Source organism: Athene cunicularia (genome assembly GCF_003259725.1).
Source record: "Athene cunicularia isolate RWA chromosome 2 unlocalized genomic scaffold, athCun1 chr2_part1, whole genome shotgun sequence".
Taxonomy (NCBI): domain Eukaryota; kingdom Metazoa; phylum Chordata; class Aves; order Strigiformes; family Strigidae; genus Athene; species Athene cunicularia.
The window spans coordinates 23,791,863-23,810,930 of NW_020799095.1; the positions used below are offsets into that span (position 1 = coordinate 23,791,863).

The 19,068-nt window shown below is 35.1% G+C and overlaps 1 protein-coding gene across 1 annotated transcript in view; it reads right to left on the minus strand.

The window, feature by feature from the left end:
* The window catches only part of PHF14 (PHD finger protein 14), a 169,356-nt gene that overhangs the window by 87,811 nt on the left and 62,477 nt on the right, over positions 1-19,068 (minus strand). The window contains 2 exon segments of the mRNA XM_026842187.1: positions 10,111-10,232; positions 10,402-10,452. Coding sequence (XP_026697988.1) covers positions 10,111-10,232; positions 10,402-10,452 — 173 coding nt within the window.

Below are 19,068 nucleotides of genomic sequence, written 5' to 3' on the forward strand. Positions count from 1 at the left end.
GGGAGGGGAATTTTAAAAAAATCAGTTCAGTCAGTTAATCAAAAGAACTGCAAATTAATTTACCCTTGCCCTTTGCATTGTTACAACCAATGATATGAAAAAGGGAACAGACCCATGTTAATCTCTGGTAAAAGCTTTTACATACTCTTGAACAAAAAATAAGTGCTTTTTTTTCATATTGTCTCCACAGCCTTTCTTTTCAAAACTAACTGAAGTTACTAGGCCTTCCTCAAGACCATTTATGAGATAGGCTTAAAAATTTAGCTGTAACATCATTCAAGACAGCACAGCAAGATTCTTAAATTGAATGTTTCTCATCTCTACAAGACAGCAATATCCAAAGAACATTTGTTCAAATTACAAGATTAAAAAAAACAAAAACAAAAACCACCCCACTTTAAGGCAAAGAGCAAGTATTTAAATAAATCCATTCAAGGGTGAATGTGCAGAAAAAAATGTGAAGAATGAGGTTGTTATAAGGTAATGAAGTGCTACCTGGAACATTCAGTGATATTGAATTTCTGTCTTAATATAGAATCTCATCTTTGGCATTTTAAATGGCCTGAAGCAAATCAGATACAATAATTTAATTGAGAATGTAAAGGAATCACACAAAGTATAAGTCATAATAACAATCTCAACTGTTGTGAAGATTAAGCCAGTTCCTAATATTTCCTTACAGAAATTCAACCTATAATTTCAATGGCCACACCAATAGGGAACCAAAAATTAGTGACAAAAGACAAATAAAAAAATCCAGTCAATGTCAAAATTATGCTAAAGTACAGAAACAACAAATAAAACTGACAACTGTATTCCTTTCCCCAAAAACCAAAGACATTACATAAAAAGATTAATATTAACTTTCACTATTCTCATATTTATTGAGATGTTGTTATATGTGAATCATTTCAGCTGCCTCAAAATAATGTTCAATATTAAAATTGAATTTATCCTGTAACATACTCTGCAAAAAAGGCAATCTTCACCAAATAAATCATAATGCTGAAGAGACATGACAAGAGCTTTTATTCATTTTTTGTTGTTTATGTTTTTAAAAGTATGTTCTCCACTGAGTAGCTCTGAAATATTTTAGGGTATAAAACTATTAAGCTAAAAAGAACAATAATAGCCCATATACATACAGATTATCTACAGCCTCTGAAGTATTAATGTCATGGGTAAAATTCTTGATATAGTCCCAAATCAGTGACCAATTGCATGCAACTACACTTCATTGACTTATTAATGAAAGCTTGTGCTATATGCCATTTTAATCACATGAATAACAACTCTGGTCAATGCTGAGAAAAGTGACTCAAAATCCTTAATCTCCCTCTACCTGCTTTTCATGTATGGGCTTCTTTGATAGTGTAAAACATACTCTCACATTACTCCAAGACAGAATTTATTTTGAATAGTCTAGATGAAGTTTAGCATCCAAACCTCAGGCCTCCTACTATCAAACCCACACACAGATCAAAAACTTTTAAAAGTATTGGGCATCAGTAACAAAAGTGAGACAAAAATATGTAACAGTAAGAATCACTATTTTGCATATTAGGATTTCTACTCAAATAATCTATAATTTATATTAAGGTTCAGTGGATTGACATTTAATTCAGAAAATTGACTGCACAGATGCTTACTTGACACTAATTGTGGCAAGTCAAACTGATCCTGCAACACAGCATTTAAATGGTTATTGTCTCCTGCTGTAGTCATCTACATTATTTTAATACCTGATCACAAACATTTTCAGGTTTTAAATTTCACATGCATAAATTTCAGTTTCATGGCTTCTGTAGCAATGGCTGAGATTAATGATGCAAAACAACTGAATTTATACAGAATTTAAGATTGTTTCCTGAGCATTCTATACTATGAAACGCTCTGATGTGATAACTGTGCTGCACTGAAAGTGACTGAAGCAGTTGGGCCAGAATGATGGAGTATCTGGCACATTCAACCACCAACTGAATTGAATTACTTGATGCAATTTTGATGCTGTAAGAAAAAATTCTCAAGAACGCCCACAAAAATAAGAAGCTACTGACCCCATCAAGGTATTTTTGCAGCCGTAATCTACTACTGGTAACCAGACTGGGAAATAATTTGATATGTCATCAGTCTTCCCTCTGTCATCATAGGTAATGTGATTTTATACTCCACATCTTGATTCATTAAAATAATTTTAATCTTCTGAAGAGGCACCTCACTCAGTGACCACTTTCATCTAAAAAATTCACTAATTACTTATAGCAAAGATAATTAGGACATTTATTTTATAAATTATTCCAAATCCTAGGACTTAGAAAAGACAAAAAGGTGCAAACGTCTCCAATGCACTTACTTCCTAAGGCAACCAGAAAAATAATATAGAAATCCTGAAATATATAGTTGTTTTGGGAACAGATGACAACTGTCAAATACAGTTTCAAGCTGTAACGTACAAATCCATGATTGCAGCACCAGACTTGATCAGCTGTAACTGAAGGAGAGAAAAGAATAACTGTATTTTTAAAAATTGACTGATCAACAAGAGATAAAATACTATTTGTTAGTAGAAAACAAAGTAACCCTGTAGAAAGAATTGCTTGAAACTCTTCTTTACAAGGGTTATCTTGTTACATACTTCTAAAGTTTATGACACTGGTACACAAGCCTTTCAGATCAACAGACTTTAAATATCAATACTAAGAACTTCTGACAACTGAACACCTGAACCAAACTTTTAACTGAAGAGTTCATGAACTTCTACTGTTCACAAAGGTTCTACAGATTAAAGCCCAGTATACAAGAGCTTGAGTCACTGGACTACAACTGTAAAAAGATCTAATGTTGAACTTCAAGGAGGTTTGACTGACAGATCATAAACAGTCCAGGAAATGTTAAGAAAACATTCAGTAGATGCACACACCACTCCCCCCCAAGTCACCTGGTAAGAGGAACACTAACCTATCCAAGTATCACAACAATACTCCAACAGGGTTTTAGAACTTTCATAACACAGACAGACAAACATGCCTTTTTTTCCTCTATTCTAGACACTTAAAAAAAATACACTTCAAAATGTTTTAACAGGAAATGTCATTAAATAGCAAAAAGAAGGAAATTCACAGAAATCCTACCTTTTTCATGGGGAAAAAAAAAAAAGTTAAAATCAGCCTTTGCTGTATCTGTACTTGATCAAAAAGCACAGGTAGGCAGAATAACCTTTCACACAGTTTTGTTCTTTTTTTTTTTTTCAAATTGAAGGTTCAGTGCTAAGCTTTACACAAAATTAACATTAGATGGTCCTGTGCATATTTCACAACCTGGCTTTCCCAATTCTGCTAATTCAAATTTGAATGGAAACAAGTCTTTTAATCATGGCAATATCTTCAAAATTTCAGTTTTGTGTCACTCCTATATAGAGTACCTCTAATATAGTTTCTTCAAGATCATACTGCATCAAGAATCAAACCAAAGATGCAACACAAAATCAGTATCCAAAGACCTGAGCTTCTGCTCTTTAGATGGCTTAAATTCCCTTAAGACTCAACCAGCAAAACAATCAGGGGAAAAAAGTAATCTGGGCTTCAATTCAGATTCTGCTGTCTCATTTCGGGAAAATAACTGACAAATGCACTCCCAGAAGAAATCCTTTAGGTACCAGGTAAATAGACAGGTTCCTAATTAACAGAAAATTCAAGAGTCTGCCCTGGGCTTTCTGCAGTACAACTTCAAATGTTCTAGGCGCGTGCAGCTTCAGGTACCTGGGTAGCCCAAATGCAAATGTGCCTACCACTCTGCTTCTAGAGAAGTCCTAAATGACAGCAATATAACTCCTCCTACCAGACCTATGCCTGACTAAGTACTTCACAAGAGGGCTTCAGAATGACTACAGCTTTTTTGAATGTCTGTCCTAGCACATGAATTTACTGCAAATTAAAAATCTATGGTATTTTACAGCAAAATGCAATGCAGCACAGGCAATTCAGTTTGAATAAAGTCCGCCATGAATGAAAATGTGCATCTGGCATTATATGTATTATCCTGCTATCTAGCATAAAAAGAAACACTTTTTAGAATGCAATAAAATGAGGTAAACGGCAGAAAAAAAATTATCTAGCAGGTAACTTCAGCAATTAGAAAAGTTAGTATGCAGAATTAATTCCTGTACATTATATAGCAGAAATAAACTACAAAACTGAATGTTACGTTTCGTTTCAGTCAGGTAGCTTATTCCAACAAAATAATGCATTTGTAATCCTCTGTAAAACATAAGATTGTTGCAAATTGTGACTGAATTAACTAAGACTTTCCTTGTGATTAATCTCTACATTAGCAGCCTTAAACTTCTAAAACTACCGTAAATCACAGGCTTTCACTTACTATGAAGAATTTTGTTGCTGTGCATTTGAAGTAATTAATAATTAATGTGCTTGTTCTGGAATAAGCTTCAGCTCATGCACTGCTTCAAAACCAGCAGATAACAGACTAGGAAGAAATCCTTAACTTGAAGGCTGGCATGCCACTCTGCATGGAAATGTAAGAAATAAAAACGTGAAGATGAGCCTATACAAGACAAATGCAATTAAGGAAATATGATGAATAATAGTTTTAGAGAGAAAATTTCCAGAGGATTCAGAAGAGTGTCTAGAACACACCTTCTGCCAAAACCAGAATTAAAATACATCACTTTGTGCAGATAAGGACTCAGTCCTTTATACAGTATACATTATTATCCTGAATTTGATACATACGTTTGTAGCACCAAAATTACAGATGTTGCATACTTGCTAAAAATTTTCAGTTATAGAATGATTTGATGACTCGAAGTCACGCCAAACCTTATCGGCAATTTTACTCAAGAGTTTTTTTCTTTAGTAAATATGACACTGCATATGTGTGGGGCTTTTGGGTTTTGGGGTTTTTTTTGTTTTTTTGTTTCTTTGGTGGTTTGTGTTGTGTTTTTTTTTTCTTTCTCTTTCTCCCATCCTACTCCTCACCTTACCTTTTCAGGCCTGCCTTGATACAGTGACTGCACACGCAGAAGATCGAACTTGTTTGAAACATGAGACTTGGTATATTGGGAAAAATAAATACTTTCACATTTAGCTTATTTCCTAGTAAACACCTGCATTAAAAATAAATACCACATACTTGCTTAATAATTTGCTTTGCAGCTTTGTGTTTTTTTAATACTTTATAACCAGCTTTCAAAGCTACATTTTCAAAAAATTCTATTCATATTCTTTGAAATACATGACCTTAGTCTATTTTATCCTCTCTGTAATGCTGAAGTAGTAATTTTGTCTCAGTTGCTGCAAATCAAACGAAATGGAAAATTCTAACTCAACTGACAATAAAGCATAAAAATCCAATACACAAAACTATGAAAAAATGTATTGCTATATGCTTGCTCTAAATTGTGGGATGAAGAAATATAATGCTTTTTTCAGCAATTTATTTAACCTGGTCAAATATGATTTTGCCCCATACATAAATGATATGCTAATTCTACTCTGCTTCTCTCAATTCTAGTATTGAGGTATCAATTTTATCTAATGCACTATATTCCCAAATATCACCAAAGGATATATTAAAGCCAACAACTGAAGGTATAGTATCGTTTTTTAATAGCAGCAGTTGGGAGCTGGATTACTTTTTGAGGAGAGGCCACTTCTTTAGAAGCGAAGTCATTTAGAAGTCTTCCCTTGGAACACTTTAAACTAGACAGACCATGGATTCTTCTTTAAAAAAAAAAAACAACAACCTGTTCTACGTATGAAAATACACATTTCATCTTAAATTTTTCTCTTACCAAAACAGAATAGACAGTATTAATGTGGTAGAAGCTCTTTGTGTGTACAGTGGTACCATCACTGATTTACTCCACAGTATAGTGCAAGATGGAGGGCAAGCTTTACCTAATACATACTGAGCCAACTGAAATACACTTCCCTATGCATGTTTCTACTAAACATGGTTAAGTTCTAAAGGGAGCTATTAGAGACCTATTTTTAAAGACCTGCATTAGTGAGTTATGGCCTCACAAACAAAAAAGGACATATGTATGAATCAAGCAATTCCTTTACAACATCTATAATTCTAAGTGATTAATGCAAGACTATAATAAAGCACTCAGGAAACCTATTAAATGTCTAAATTATATACAACTTTAAAAGGCTTGCAAAATTAAACAAAAGAAAAGCATCACTGTATCTATGTTTTCTAAACCAAACAGTAGAGGTCACCTCTAACAACAAATATATCCTTTAAAAATTATTTTCTGAGTTCATTAGAAAATCTATCTTTTACATCAAGCGTTAAAAACTCTCGTATTTCAAAATATGCCTTCCATTTCATGCAAATGTTTTCAATATGTGATTACTTCTTAAGATTGAGCAGTATATTGTTATAGATGCCCACTGGTTTCACAGTACTTAAGTTTCAAGCACACATTATAACTCCTTCCACTGAACTCTAATTTCTTTAAAAAGTGCTGTGTCTTCATGCCTCCATCAAACCTACCTGCATCAAATATAAAGTATTAAACATGCTCCATATATTACTACTATTCCTCTAAAAACATTTGAGTAAAAAGATGTTAAAAATCCATTTCTAATTACAGATATAGCTTCCTTACTGACATTTATCATGTTAAATGAGGCAAAGCCTGACCTGTGAGTAAATGTTTTCAATTAACTTTTCACTGTTCAACTAATTTGTAAATCTTGACTGTGCCACTCACTGATCTTGTAAAAGGTAAAATTTGCAGAAGTATTTAGTTCCATAAAATAAATTCACTGTAAATTCTTAAAAAAAAAAAAAAAAAAAAAAAAAAAAAAAAAAAAAAAAAAAAAAAAAAGAAATCACAAAAGGATCACAAGACTGATCCTTTTTTGTGGACAAACCCACAAAACCTCAACTTTCAGTTCTAGTGCATGCTACTATACTGAAATAGTCTAACCATATAATCTGACATCACTGATTAAAAAAGCACTGTCTTGGCATGTCTATCGATATATAAATATGGCAACTACTAGAACATATAAATTAGGGAACATGTCAATATGTTTTAGAAAAATGCTAATAATTAAAGTTATTCTAACTTTAATCACTTTTTTGGTACAAAACTATTGTCGCTGAGGCAAACTTCAGCCCATTAATGAATCATTATAATTTATCAGAATGACAGAATAATCAGAATAATCAGAAGAATCAGAATAATCAGAAATTTTAGGAACAATTTAAAATCCTTTCACAGACAATTATTTAATGATTTTAAATCATATGAACAACAGGTTAAATAAAGACACTGTATATATAACCAATAATCCCTCAGCCATCCAATGTTACACACAAGCACCTAAAATGGAGATTAAAAAAATGAATCTCCATTAGTTAAACAGTAATAACTAGTTAAACAATTTAGTATTTTATTCCAGATTAATTACTAAATGCTGCATTCTTTGAAATAAGAAATAACTGCTTATCTTCCCCTAATCCTTACTCAGTTAGCAACCCCAAAGTGAGTGTAACAAAATTTCAGAAAAATCTACAATTTTTAAAAGCAGATTGTTTAAGAGTCATGTAACCAGCCCTATTTGAGATAACACACAGAAGGAAAAGCTAGAAGGCCAATCAAGATTATTCCTTAGATCTGCAGTTTCAGCAGTTGCATGTTTCCATTTAACTTACTCATCAACTTTCACATTCAGAAAAATTTCTTCTAACATCCCCACAAACTCCCTTTTCTTAGTTGCAGATGGTTAGGAAAGGGTGAAAATAAAATTCAGTAATTACAAAACATTTGAGTGAAGAGTAAAGATGATGACAAAGATTACTAGTTTTCTGAGAAATTTTGGCTTTAATAACAGACAGTACCAAACAGAATGGATATTGAAAATAATGTTTTCCTGGCTAAATGTCTCTTGCTTACAAGGAGCCCCACCAAACTGCATTTAAAATAGTGCTCTATTTCTACTACCACAAAGGAGTCCTGCATGATGGCAGGAGAAAGCAGCAGTGCAGGCAGAAGGTCTCTTCTCATACTTCGTGACAACATAGGAGAAAAAAGGATTCTGAGAAGTCTGTGATATAGCAACACTCTGTGGATCACAGCCCTGCAGAGCTTTGGCTACGCAGCAGAAAGCCTATCTGGTAGCCAGCATCTTATTACAGCCCCTGAATTTACTCTCATCAAAACAAATACAGCTTTAAGAACCAAAAATACCACACTAAAATAATTCAAATTTGCTAAATACTTTACCATCGTTTAGTTATTATCAATAATAAGCCTTCACAGCACTTTAGAAGCAGTGGTCACCTAACCTGGATAAAATTGCAGCTCTTTATAAGAATTATCTGAAGAAAAGGAAGTTTTAAATTCATAATCTTTTTAAAAAAAATACAGAAAACAAGACAGAAGATGTAAGAAAATATTTTCCAGAGAATTATGAAAAAAGTATTAGAACCTAAGAATTTCCTTCTCTCATGCAGGATTACTATTCTCTTTTCAAGTCTAATTATGAGGACGGTTTATGAGAGAATTTGTTGGGTTTTGGCATGTAGTATGCTTATTTTTGGCCCATCTATATTACTACTAAAATACTGTTTCATGTCATAAACAAGACATACTACTAATCTTCTACCATATATTTTAATTGCAACTTAAATATACAGTTCTTCGTGACATTTTCTCATCCTTTATGTCCTCAAATGTGGTTTTTAACACTTTTAGAATAAGCCTGAAATAAGAAAACTAATTCACTGCCTTTTTCGCAGTAAGGCATGGTACACGCTGTTTTGTTCCCAGGATTCCTTCCCACAACAAAATAGACTTCCTGTATCTTTTATTTCTTGCTAACAACAGGGCTGAAGAAAGCCCTTTATCTTGTCATGGGCAGTTAAATAATGTTGCCATCAGTTCTCATCAGTATAACTGCATCAGCAACCACTGTAACATCCCGCCTCTATTTTACAGTCTGGTAGTGAGCAGGATCTAGCAGTACCTAGCAGTAGTAGCTTGTCCATGTGGGACAGTCACACAGCTACTGATAAACTCGTATGGGCATTCTGCCTCCAAACTGGAAATAAAATACAATCTGGCACACAACCCTTGAAATTGTATCAACTTCTACAGTAAATCATATGCTGTCACTGATACTAAAATCAGCTATTCTGAGTACGAGACACCTGTAACCTGGGGACACATCCTGATTCTAAAGCTATGTGTTGCTTGCATATATCATTGATTCTGACTTTTTTCATAACTGATTCCTTGAAATAAAAGATGTATTTTGGCATAATCTGAGCTAAAGAGATCTTGTCCAGAAAAGTCAAGTTGAAGCCTACAGGACCTAAATATAGCACTATTTTTTTATCTGAACTTATTATGGAATAATTTTAATGAAAGCTCAGTAGATTCAATTAAAATCCACTTTCTGGTTGCTAAGCTCCATTATTCTTCTTTCAAGAATTGTGAGCAGCTTCTACAGCTTCGCAGAGGCCACAATGCCAGCTATAAAGTCAAAATCAGCCGAAGTTGTGGTCAACAGTAGCTATTCAATGGTAGCTATTCTACACTTTAATTAGATTTCTGCACCTACTAAAACACCATTCAACAGATTATTTTTTTTCATTTCTGTTTAAAATAAGAAACACGATTATCAAATCCTTTCATTATCTGCATTAATGGAGGTACCAATAATACATTTTTAAAACCATAAATTCTGCATAATCCACATTTCAGCTCATACAATTTTTTATTATGTTAATTTAATTACTTTTAGGATGCTCCTGTAGCTTTAATGTCATTAAATTGCTGGTTTGTTTATCTTTCTGACCTGCTCTCAAACACTGACAATTCACCCTGACAAGAGAAAATTATTCTCTTGTGTTAGAAAAACAGATTATCTTTGTTATTTACATCTTAATTCACAGTATAAATGTGTATGGCAGGTCAATAAGTGAATCAAGTCAACATTTCTGATGTGATCTTTCCCCTAAGTAAGTTTTTGTTTGTTGTTTAGAAAAGCACATTTTCTCCGATATAATCATGATGATGAAGTGATGAAGATGGAACTTTAATTCCACATAAGGTCAGAGCATAAAACCTACCTGACTAGATTTTCATTGTCTCCAGTCCCTTTGCAGGTAGCACATTCAGTCCTTAAATCCTCTGACTTGGGCTTCTTTTGTAAAACAGATTGTCGTTGTCTTCTTTCTCTTGGAATCCGTTCCTGTCATAGTGGAAGGCAAAAGAAAGGAATGGGGGGAAAGGAGGGAAGGAAAGCAAATATTTTCAATTATAGCACTGAAAGTAACATATCAGCCTAAAGTTTAATTTTTTTGTGAAACTGTTAAAAAAAGCAAAACAAACAAACAAAAAACAAAACACTGTATTCCAACCTCAGGTTTTTCTTCCTCAGGCACAAAGCTTCGTTTTCGTCCTCTAGTTCTCTAGAAGAAAATATATTTAAAATTCAATATTATGTAACAGAATTTTTTTGCTATTTATCTATTATTCATAACAACAACAAAAATTCCATGCTTTAAATTATTTCCTGTCGTAACTACAGAACCACTAAAAGACAACTACAATAATTGATGTTAGAACAACATCTTCAGATTCTGGATATAAATCTACAGAACTAGATACAAAGTAAATATAAATACATGTGTTGACCTGACCATGTGGAGTCTTATTCTAAAGAAGACTACTGCCAGAACTACAAATCTCTTAGACTGTCCACAAACTTAACAATACTAAAATGCATAATTTGAAAGTGGATATGAACATTAGATTACAGTAAATTCCTCAAGCACTTAAAAATGCTCTGTTTGTAAGCCAAGTGATCATATTAAAATTAAAAAACTTCATTAAAACAGAAACAGAAAATAATTCTTAAAGCTTTCAAACTGAAGCTTAATATAATGGGTATATGGCAGATATTCACAAAGCTGTAGCATATACCAACATATTGCAGTTGATCAAAAAATCTAAATACCAACAGTGTAGAGGAAAAGATGTTTCCATAGACTGTAACAACAAACACCAAAGGTTTATGGGCAGCTCTAAGTAAACCACACAGAACTCACATGAGCACAGTTTTAGTCACTACGTTTTATCTCTGAAACAACTGCATTATAATGTGCACACATTAAGTAACTGCCACATGCTGGTAATACCACTCTCTCTCCACCTTGTTTAACAAGAAAGAAAATTAGATGGAATGTGAAGGAAATGAAAAACATCATAGACTATTCCACTAACCCACAATGTCTGATACATTGACACAAACTTTTAAATGCTTGTTTTTCTGGGAGGCATTCATCACCTTACTAACTCATTTGTCATATGATAAAAAAAAACACTGCCTACTTAATGATTTCTTAAAACTTTTTTTGAAGCAGCTAGTGTTTACCTCAGAAAAAGTAAAAAACAGATGATCAATAAAAAAAAATCTTAAACCAGTTTAGAAACACAAGCAGCCACAAATCCAGTTCCAAAGAAGCTAGTAATATCATGTTTCTCATGTTTGTGGTTGTTTTTGAAGGGGATTTATACTAGTTTCAAATTAAGACTGTTCACTATTTTAAACTTTAAAATCTTATTCATCTAATACATATCAATATTTAATATACATTTAATAATATAGTCATAATTGAGGCATTCTAAATTCCACAATAGATATCTAACCATCCAAATCTGGAAGAACTGGTTTATTATAGGTAAATGAATTTATCAGTCTAGTATTAGAGATATTAATGTAACATGGGCTACATATCAACTACATGTTAGACAATCTGAGGTCACTGTAATTAAAACTAGACAAAAAAAGTTTGATAAGACATCTGCACATTAACTGCCAATTTTACTATTTTCAAGCACTGCCATTAGTCCTAAGAACACTTACTTATAAACTTTGACAATTTTAAGCCATGTAGGCCCTGCTGAATGCAGCTGTGTAAAGATTAAAAAGAAGTAGGTGTAAAGGTGCATGCTCATATATGCAGTGTTATGGTACTCATTCTCCATGTTTAAGCAGCAAGAGCCAATAATGCATACTTTGTACACTCAGAGTAATGCCATCATGAAAACATATATAATTTGGAAATATAGGTAACAATGAAATTGGTTTTTACCCTAAGTGGAAAAGATTACAAGTTAATAACTGTATTTGAAGAAATGATGAATCATATTTAAACCAGCAAAATGGAGATACAAGTAGTAATTTAGTCCCCTTTGTGAAGAACATGTTGGTTTTCATCTTCTGCTATGTAACATGTGATGTATATGGCAAGGAACATCACATTAAGTTACACTTGCATTATGCTTCCATTCGATTTCTAAATGTTCAAACATACTTGAACCTGTTTGACAATCCCTAGAAAACCAACTTTTGACATACAACACCTCTGACATACACATTTGTAGGATATCTTAAATGAGTTTTAAGTAACAGAATTTTACATTACTGTTTTTCCAAACTGTTTTCCACACTTAAACATATTTGCAATGTTAATGCTCAGAATCATTATACTATTTGCCAGCATTCACAATGGAAAAACCCATTAAATTCATGACTGAAAACTGCATATTCTGTAATTTTCAACAACAGCCATGCAGTAATTAGGCATTTGTAATTTTACATGTTTTCACTGAAGTTACCTTATAGGTTCACAGAAAAGAATCAGATAAACCTGGATTATTCTGACCAGTATTTTTCATTACTGTTTACCTCAAAGTACTATATTTGCATTTTAAATGCTTTTTCTGTCATTAGGGGATCAGAATCAGAAAGAAGATCAGAGATTATAAACATCAAACATCAGAGCTGCATGTACTTGCCACAAACCATTTACACTTTAAGATTTCTTATAAAAGAAAATCTTAAAGGAACAGTTTCATTTTATATGTCCAGTGGTAAATACTACAACTGAGATAAACTTATTCATATTCAGAACACAGTTGGAAACAAAGATGTATCTCCAGTGTGTGTGTGTATATACACACACACACACACACACACACACACACGCGCGCGCAGCAATTTTTTGACCAAAACACTTGGCAATTCAATACTATAGAGATACCTTCAATTTAGAACTTCCCTATATCACAAAACAGAGCAAGCCAGTTCTGTGAAATTTGTCCCTGCATTTCCAAAGTGCTCAAACGGTAAGTCAGGAAAGCAAAAACTCACATTATCAGCAGCCAAGTAAAATCCCCATTAATGCCAGTGCTATTCCAGGTTTTTTGGTTCACTGCAAAAGGTAGACATGCTCTAAAATATTGACCATTTGGAATGGACAACTCAGTCCAGAACAAAACACAGCTAGGTCTGGATTAGACAGATGCAACCCATACATGGCAACTGCCACAAGATGACACTTGAGAACAGGAATTAAAAAAAAAAAAAAAAAAAAGTACTGAACAATAGAATGTGGTCCAAAATATGTCACTATATATTCTCCCATACGTTGAAATAAAAGGTTTTTGTAAAAAAATTATTTCAAATGTTAACATTTAATGACTGCTGACTAGCAAGTCTTTGGTTGTGTCTCATCTTAAATTCTACACTTGCACAACTCTGGAATTTATTCAACGTGCTCTCAAGGAAGAGATAAGTGTCCTATGTGTTCAGACACTTCCCTGCTCTTAACAGAAAGATTCCACCCACTGAGCTTCAGATCCCAAAGCATCAATGGAATCACCATGCAGGAACCTACTTTCTAGTTACTACACAGGCAACTTAAATAGTTCTGTTGGCAAATAAATTATGTATCTATAGCTAAGGGCTGATCCTATATAACCGTAACTACTCCAGAAAATCAGACAAACTTTTATCAAGGTCATAATCATGACACACAGAGCAGATACTATTTTCCATTTCATATTCTTACATAATTGGGGTCCTTAAATAATAAATAAATAGATGCTAAGGCCAGACAAACTAGTCAAATTTGAGTTCCTAATACTGTATCATAGTATTTCCAACTCTCCCCTTCTCTAGTGACTTCTTAACCTCTCCTTGTCTTCTTAACTACTTCTTCTCTACTACATTCAAGCTATTTCTCCCACCATATCCCCAAGTTCTCCCTGTGTTCCCCAACTAAAGTGAGAACACACTAGAACAGGCTTCAAACTACATGTTCTACACTGGACAGCAAGAGGCCAAACCGCAGAGGATAACCAAGCTCATAACTAAAACCTCTTCCTTACTCAGCACTAATCCTTCGCATCCAGTTGCTCTACAAAAAATAAATATCAAATCTTGCAATAATGGGTCAACAGGTTACTAGAGATAACACTATTATAATGGTAGGAAACCACATAACGTATTTGCATTAGAAAATCAACTTAAATGCTATTCTTTTTTGAAATAAAGAAAAAGTCAAAAGACCTAGCTGCTGTGTCATGAAGAACACACCTTACTTATACTGAAAAGAAATGAAAGAGAAAAATAAAATTTCTTATTTCATTAGCAATAAATCCCAAAATAATCTGAGAAGATCAAAAAACATCAATGAATTGAAATTAAGATTCAAGTATAAAAGGAAAGTATTTTTAAACAAGAAAAAAAATCAATTAAAAAGAATAATAAAATACAAAGACATTAAATTCTTAGGAGTCATTTTTAGTATAACATTTTGAGGGGAAAAACACACCTCCATACGTCAGCAAACCAATTTATAATTAAACTCCTTAAAATCCTGTAAGATAACGCTCCTCAGGTAAAGAGACTAAACCATTTGATTCAGTGAAGTCATCAATATGAAAGCAAGCCATCTTTTCCAAAAATATCTTACTAAGGTTTAGCCTTCACAGAAATCTTAATGCCCTCCCTTAGAAAAGAGTAATGTTCTTGGTAAATGAAACCTAAAGATTAACAATGCCCCTTTTGGTCTTTTTCTTCAAAGTTTATAATCTGTGGAAGGTGGAGAACCATCCCACGGTATTAAAGCAGACATCATTCTTCTGAGTTATTTCATTAACTTCTCAGTTTGCATTCAAAATTTGGAAAAAAAACAACCTTACCTCTTGCATCTCCAACATTTTAAAAATGCACAAAAAACATTGCAAGGCTACCTACAGAAAAAATAGTGCTGGACACAACTTGCCAACAGCTGAAAATAAAGAGGAGAAAAAACCCCAACATTTGTTTGCCCCATCTAAGCTAATCTCTAATGATCTAAGATGAAAATTACTAAAATATTCCATGAAATATACAGTATTTTATAACATATAGTGTAAGTTATAAAACACATTCAAGAAAGAATGATGGAGAATGCCTTTTTTTTTTAAAGAAAAAAAGAAGGCAGTTAAGGGAATTAGGGCAGACATTTCCATAGGAAGTGTAAAAGGAAAGAAAAGGAAAGAAAAATAAAAAACAGGTTTTCTTTCAGCTATCCTCTTTTGTGTCATGGAAACATCCATCTGTACTGTGCATCATTCTACTGTTATGGTGTGGAAACTTGCATATCAGCTTAGGGAATTAAAAGAACCAGAACATCTTACTGATATAAGAAATAAATAATGAATGATGAAGCAATAAATGATATGACATGATGTGGATCAAATGCATGAGTGATTTGGGGTGACATTTTTAGAAGATATAGGACAAGAAATCAGTAGAGGTGTGGAGATAACATGATTTCAACCCATGGAAGGACACAGTGTACTCAAGACACTTTTTTAAAGTCAGACAGTTTAAAAAAAAGGTATTCAAAATGGAATGAAGAATGTTGAGGAAAAATGTGATCAACAATGGGATCGAACCGTCAACCTAAAAGTGGGAGAAGAAGAAAGACTTAAGTGGGAGTCTCCATTTTGGACTTGGAAAAGCTGTAAGTGAATGCTTAATTACACATTCAAGTTATAAGCAACTCGGTAACAAGCAGTCAACAATATGTAATACATGTAAAATAAAAGAGATTAGATAGTGCATTGACTGTAAGATTTTGAGTATTTTCAGAAAAATATTCCATACATGAGACAAATGGAAGACATCTGTAAGGAACAAATAAAGCCTCGAACAAATCCTACACACTGAAAGAAAACAGACTGTTTGCAAAACAGTAAACTAAAGCAGCAATGCAAAACAGCAAAGGAAACAATCTGTTTGCCATCATTCACAGATGATATGTTGATATGTTACTTTCCAAGCATGAAAGCAGAACAGTGAACCGGAAGGAATGGGTGCCCACATGACCCAAACCCACCATGGCTGTCACCAAAACACACTGTTATGCCTCTGGAAGACAAATGTTTTAAGCCAGTTCATCCAGAGACAGCAACAGAAGACAGAATGTTCCCTTGGATCAGTTTTGCTTTTGTCAGCTGGAATAAAAGGAAAAGCAACATGATTGGTACTATAATTTCTTTACTGTGCAAAAAGTCTGCAAATGTTGTTTTGTGTTGTAATTACTAAAAGGGTCAAATATGAAGAACTTAAGATGGTTTGATTTTTGTAGATCTGTAAATCTTACGTTTGTTCTCTGAAATTACACATGCGATTTTTGTTTCCTGCACTGACCTGCAGCTATGGTGACTGCTCTAGAAAAACAAATAACTACATGAAATACACAGCAAAGACGGCCAGTACGAGATTAAAGCCACATTTTAATTCTGTTTCCTATCTAAATTCTTCAGGCATTTTCATTTTTATCTTACATCATCTTATAGTTGACACACTAATAACAACGATATACTTCACAGAATCAAAGAGTCACAGAATCATCTAGGTTGGAAAAAACCTTGAAGATCATCCAGTCCAACCATTAATTGAAAACAGTTCCCAACTACACCAGATCCCTCAGCACTATGTCAGCCTGACATTTAAACCCCTCCAGGGACGGGGACTCCACCACCTCCCTGGGCAGCCCATTCCAACACCTAACAACCCCTTCTGGAAAGAAATGCTTCCTAATATCCAGGCTAAACCTTCCCTGGTGCAACTTGAAGCCATTACCTCTTGTCTTATCACTTGTTATTTGGTTAAAGAGACTCATCCCCAGCTCTCTGCACCCTCCTTTCAGGGAGCTGTAGAGGGCGATGAGGTCTCCCCTCAGCCTCCTCTTCTCCAGACTAAACCCCCCCAGTTCCCTCAGCCGCTCCCCGTACGACCTGTGCTCCAGACCCTGCACCAGCTCCGTTGCCCTTCTCTGGACACGCTCGAGTCATTCAATGTCCTTTTTGTAGTGAGGGGCCCAAAACTGAACACAGGAATCGAGGGGCGGCCTCACCAGTGCCAAGCACAGGGGTCAGATCCCTTCCCTGTCCCTGCTGGCCACGCTATTGCTGACACAAGCCAGGATGCCATTGGCCTTCTTGGCCCCCTGGGCACACTGCTGGCTCCTGTTCAGCCGGTTGTCAATCAGCACCCCCAGGTCCCTCTCTGACTGGCAGCTCTGCAGCCACTCCTCCCCAAGCCTGTAGCTCTGCTGGGGGTTGTTGTGGCCCAAGGGCAGCCCCTGGCATTTGGCCTTATGGAAACTCCTCCAGTTGGCCTCAGCCCATGGCTCCAGCCTGTCCAGGTCTCTCTGCAGAGCCTCCTTACCCTCGAGCAGATCAACACTCCCACCCAACCTGGGGTCATCTGCAAACTGACTGAGGGTGCACTCGATCCCCTCGTCCAGATCATCAATAAAGATGTTAAACAGGAGTGGCCCCAACACCCAGCCCTGGGGGACACCACTTGTGACCAGCCGCCAACTGGATTTAACTCCGTTCACCACAACTCTCTGGGCCCGGACATCCAGACAGTTTTTTACCCAACAAAGTGTGTGCCCATCCAAGCCATGAGCAGCCAGTTTCGCCAGGAGAATGCTGTGGGAAATGGTGTCAAAGGCCTTGCTAAAGTCAAGGTAACCTACGTCACAGCCTTTCCCTCATCCAATAAGCAGGTCACCCTGTTGTAGGAGGAGATCAGGTTTGTCAAGCAGGACCTGCCTTTCATAAACCCACACTGACAGGGCCTGAGCATCTGGTTGTCCTGCATGTGTTGTGTAATGGTACTCAGGATGAGCTGCTCCATCAGCTTCCTGGGCACCGAAGTCAAGCTGACAGGCTTGTAATTTCCCAGATCATTCTTCCAACCCTTCTTATATCAGCGTCAACCCTTCTTAAATCAGCGTCACACTGGCTGATTTCCAATCTGTCGGGACCTCCCCAGTTAGCCAGGACTGCTGGTAAATGACAGAAAGCGGCTTGGTGAGCACCCTAGCCAGCTCCTTCAGCACCCTCGGGTGTATCCCATTCGTTCCCATAGACTCGTGTGTGTCTATGTGATGCAGCAGGTCACTGAAACTTCCACAGTTCTACCTTCTAGCAAGCTATGGTTCCTTGGTAAATATCACACATATCAAACGCTTTCTAACCCTAACCCTCTAACTCATGCAGCCTTTAACAAGCACTTGTTAATGAGAATTGGAAAAAAAAAAAAATCTGTAAATATTAAAATGCTCTGGAATCATTCCCAAGAGCTCATGGCAAGGATTCATTTCATTACTGCAGAACAGAAGACGATTGATATGAAGCATAAGCAGAGTGAACACTAAGAACACAGAACTGGGAAAACCTCCACTACTGCCAAAAAAAGGTAAACTATCAAAAGCTCTGTGCTATCAAGAGTAAAAGAAAACTACAGGTTTTCAAAAGCCTGAGAAAAAATCCACACAGGTTGAAACTGCACAGATAATGTGATCTCTCTCGTTAAACACAAACCCTGACCATTTTGCTGAAATAGCAATTTTGAATCCATGATGACACACAATCCTTATTAAAAGTTCGGTGCTATAAACATAGTTTAGCAATGAATAAGTTACATTCAAGCCCATTGCAGAAAAATCCCCCTGACTTCCTTGGCTTTGTTAAAAGGCAGAAAAAAACCCAAATCTATTAATGGCACCACACAGGAATAAAATTATTTGAAATAAAGGTAAGGACAGTTATACAAACACCAGATGGCATACTCGCTCAATACAAATCAAAGTGAATATCTTAAATGGTACATATCACTACTATTCAAAATATATCTCTGAAACAATTATTTAATTTTCTGGAAAGCTGGC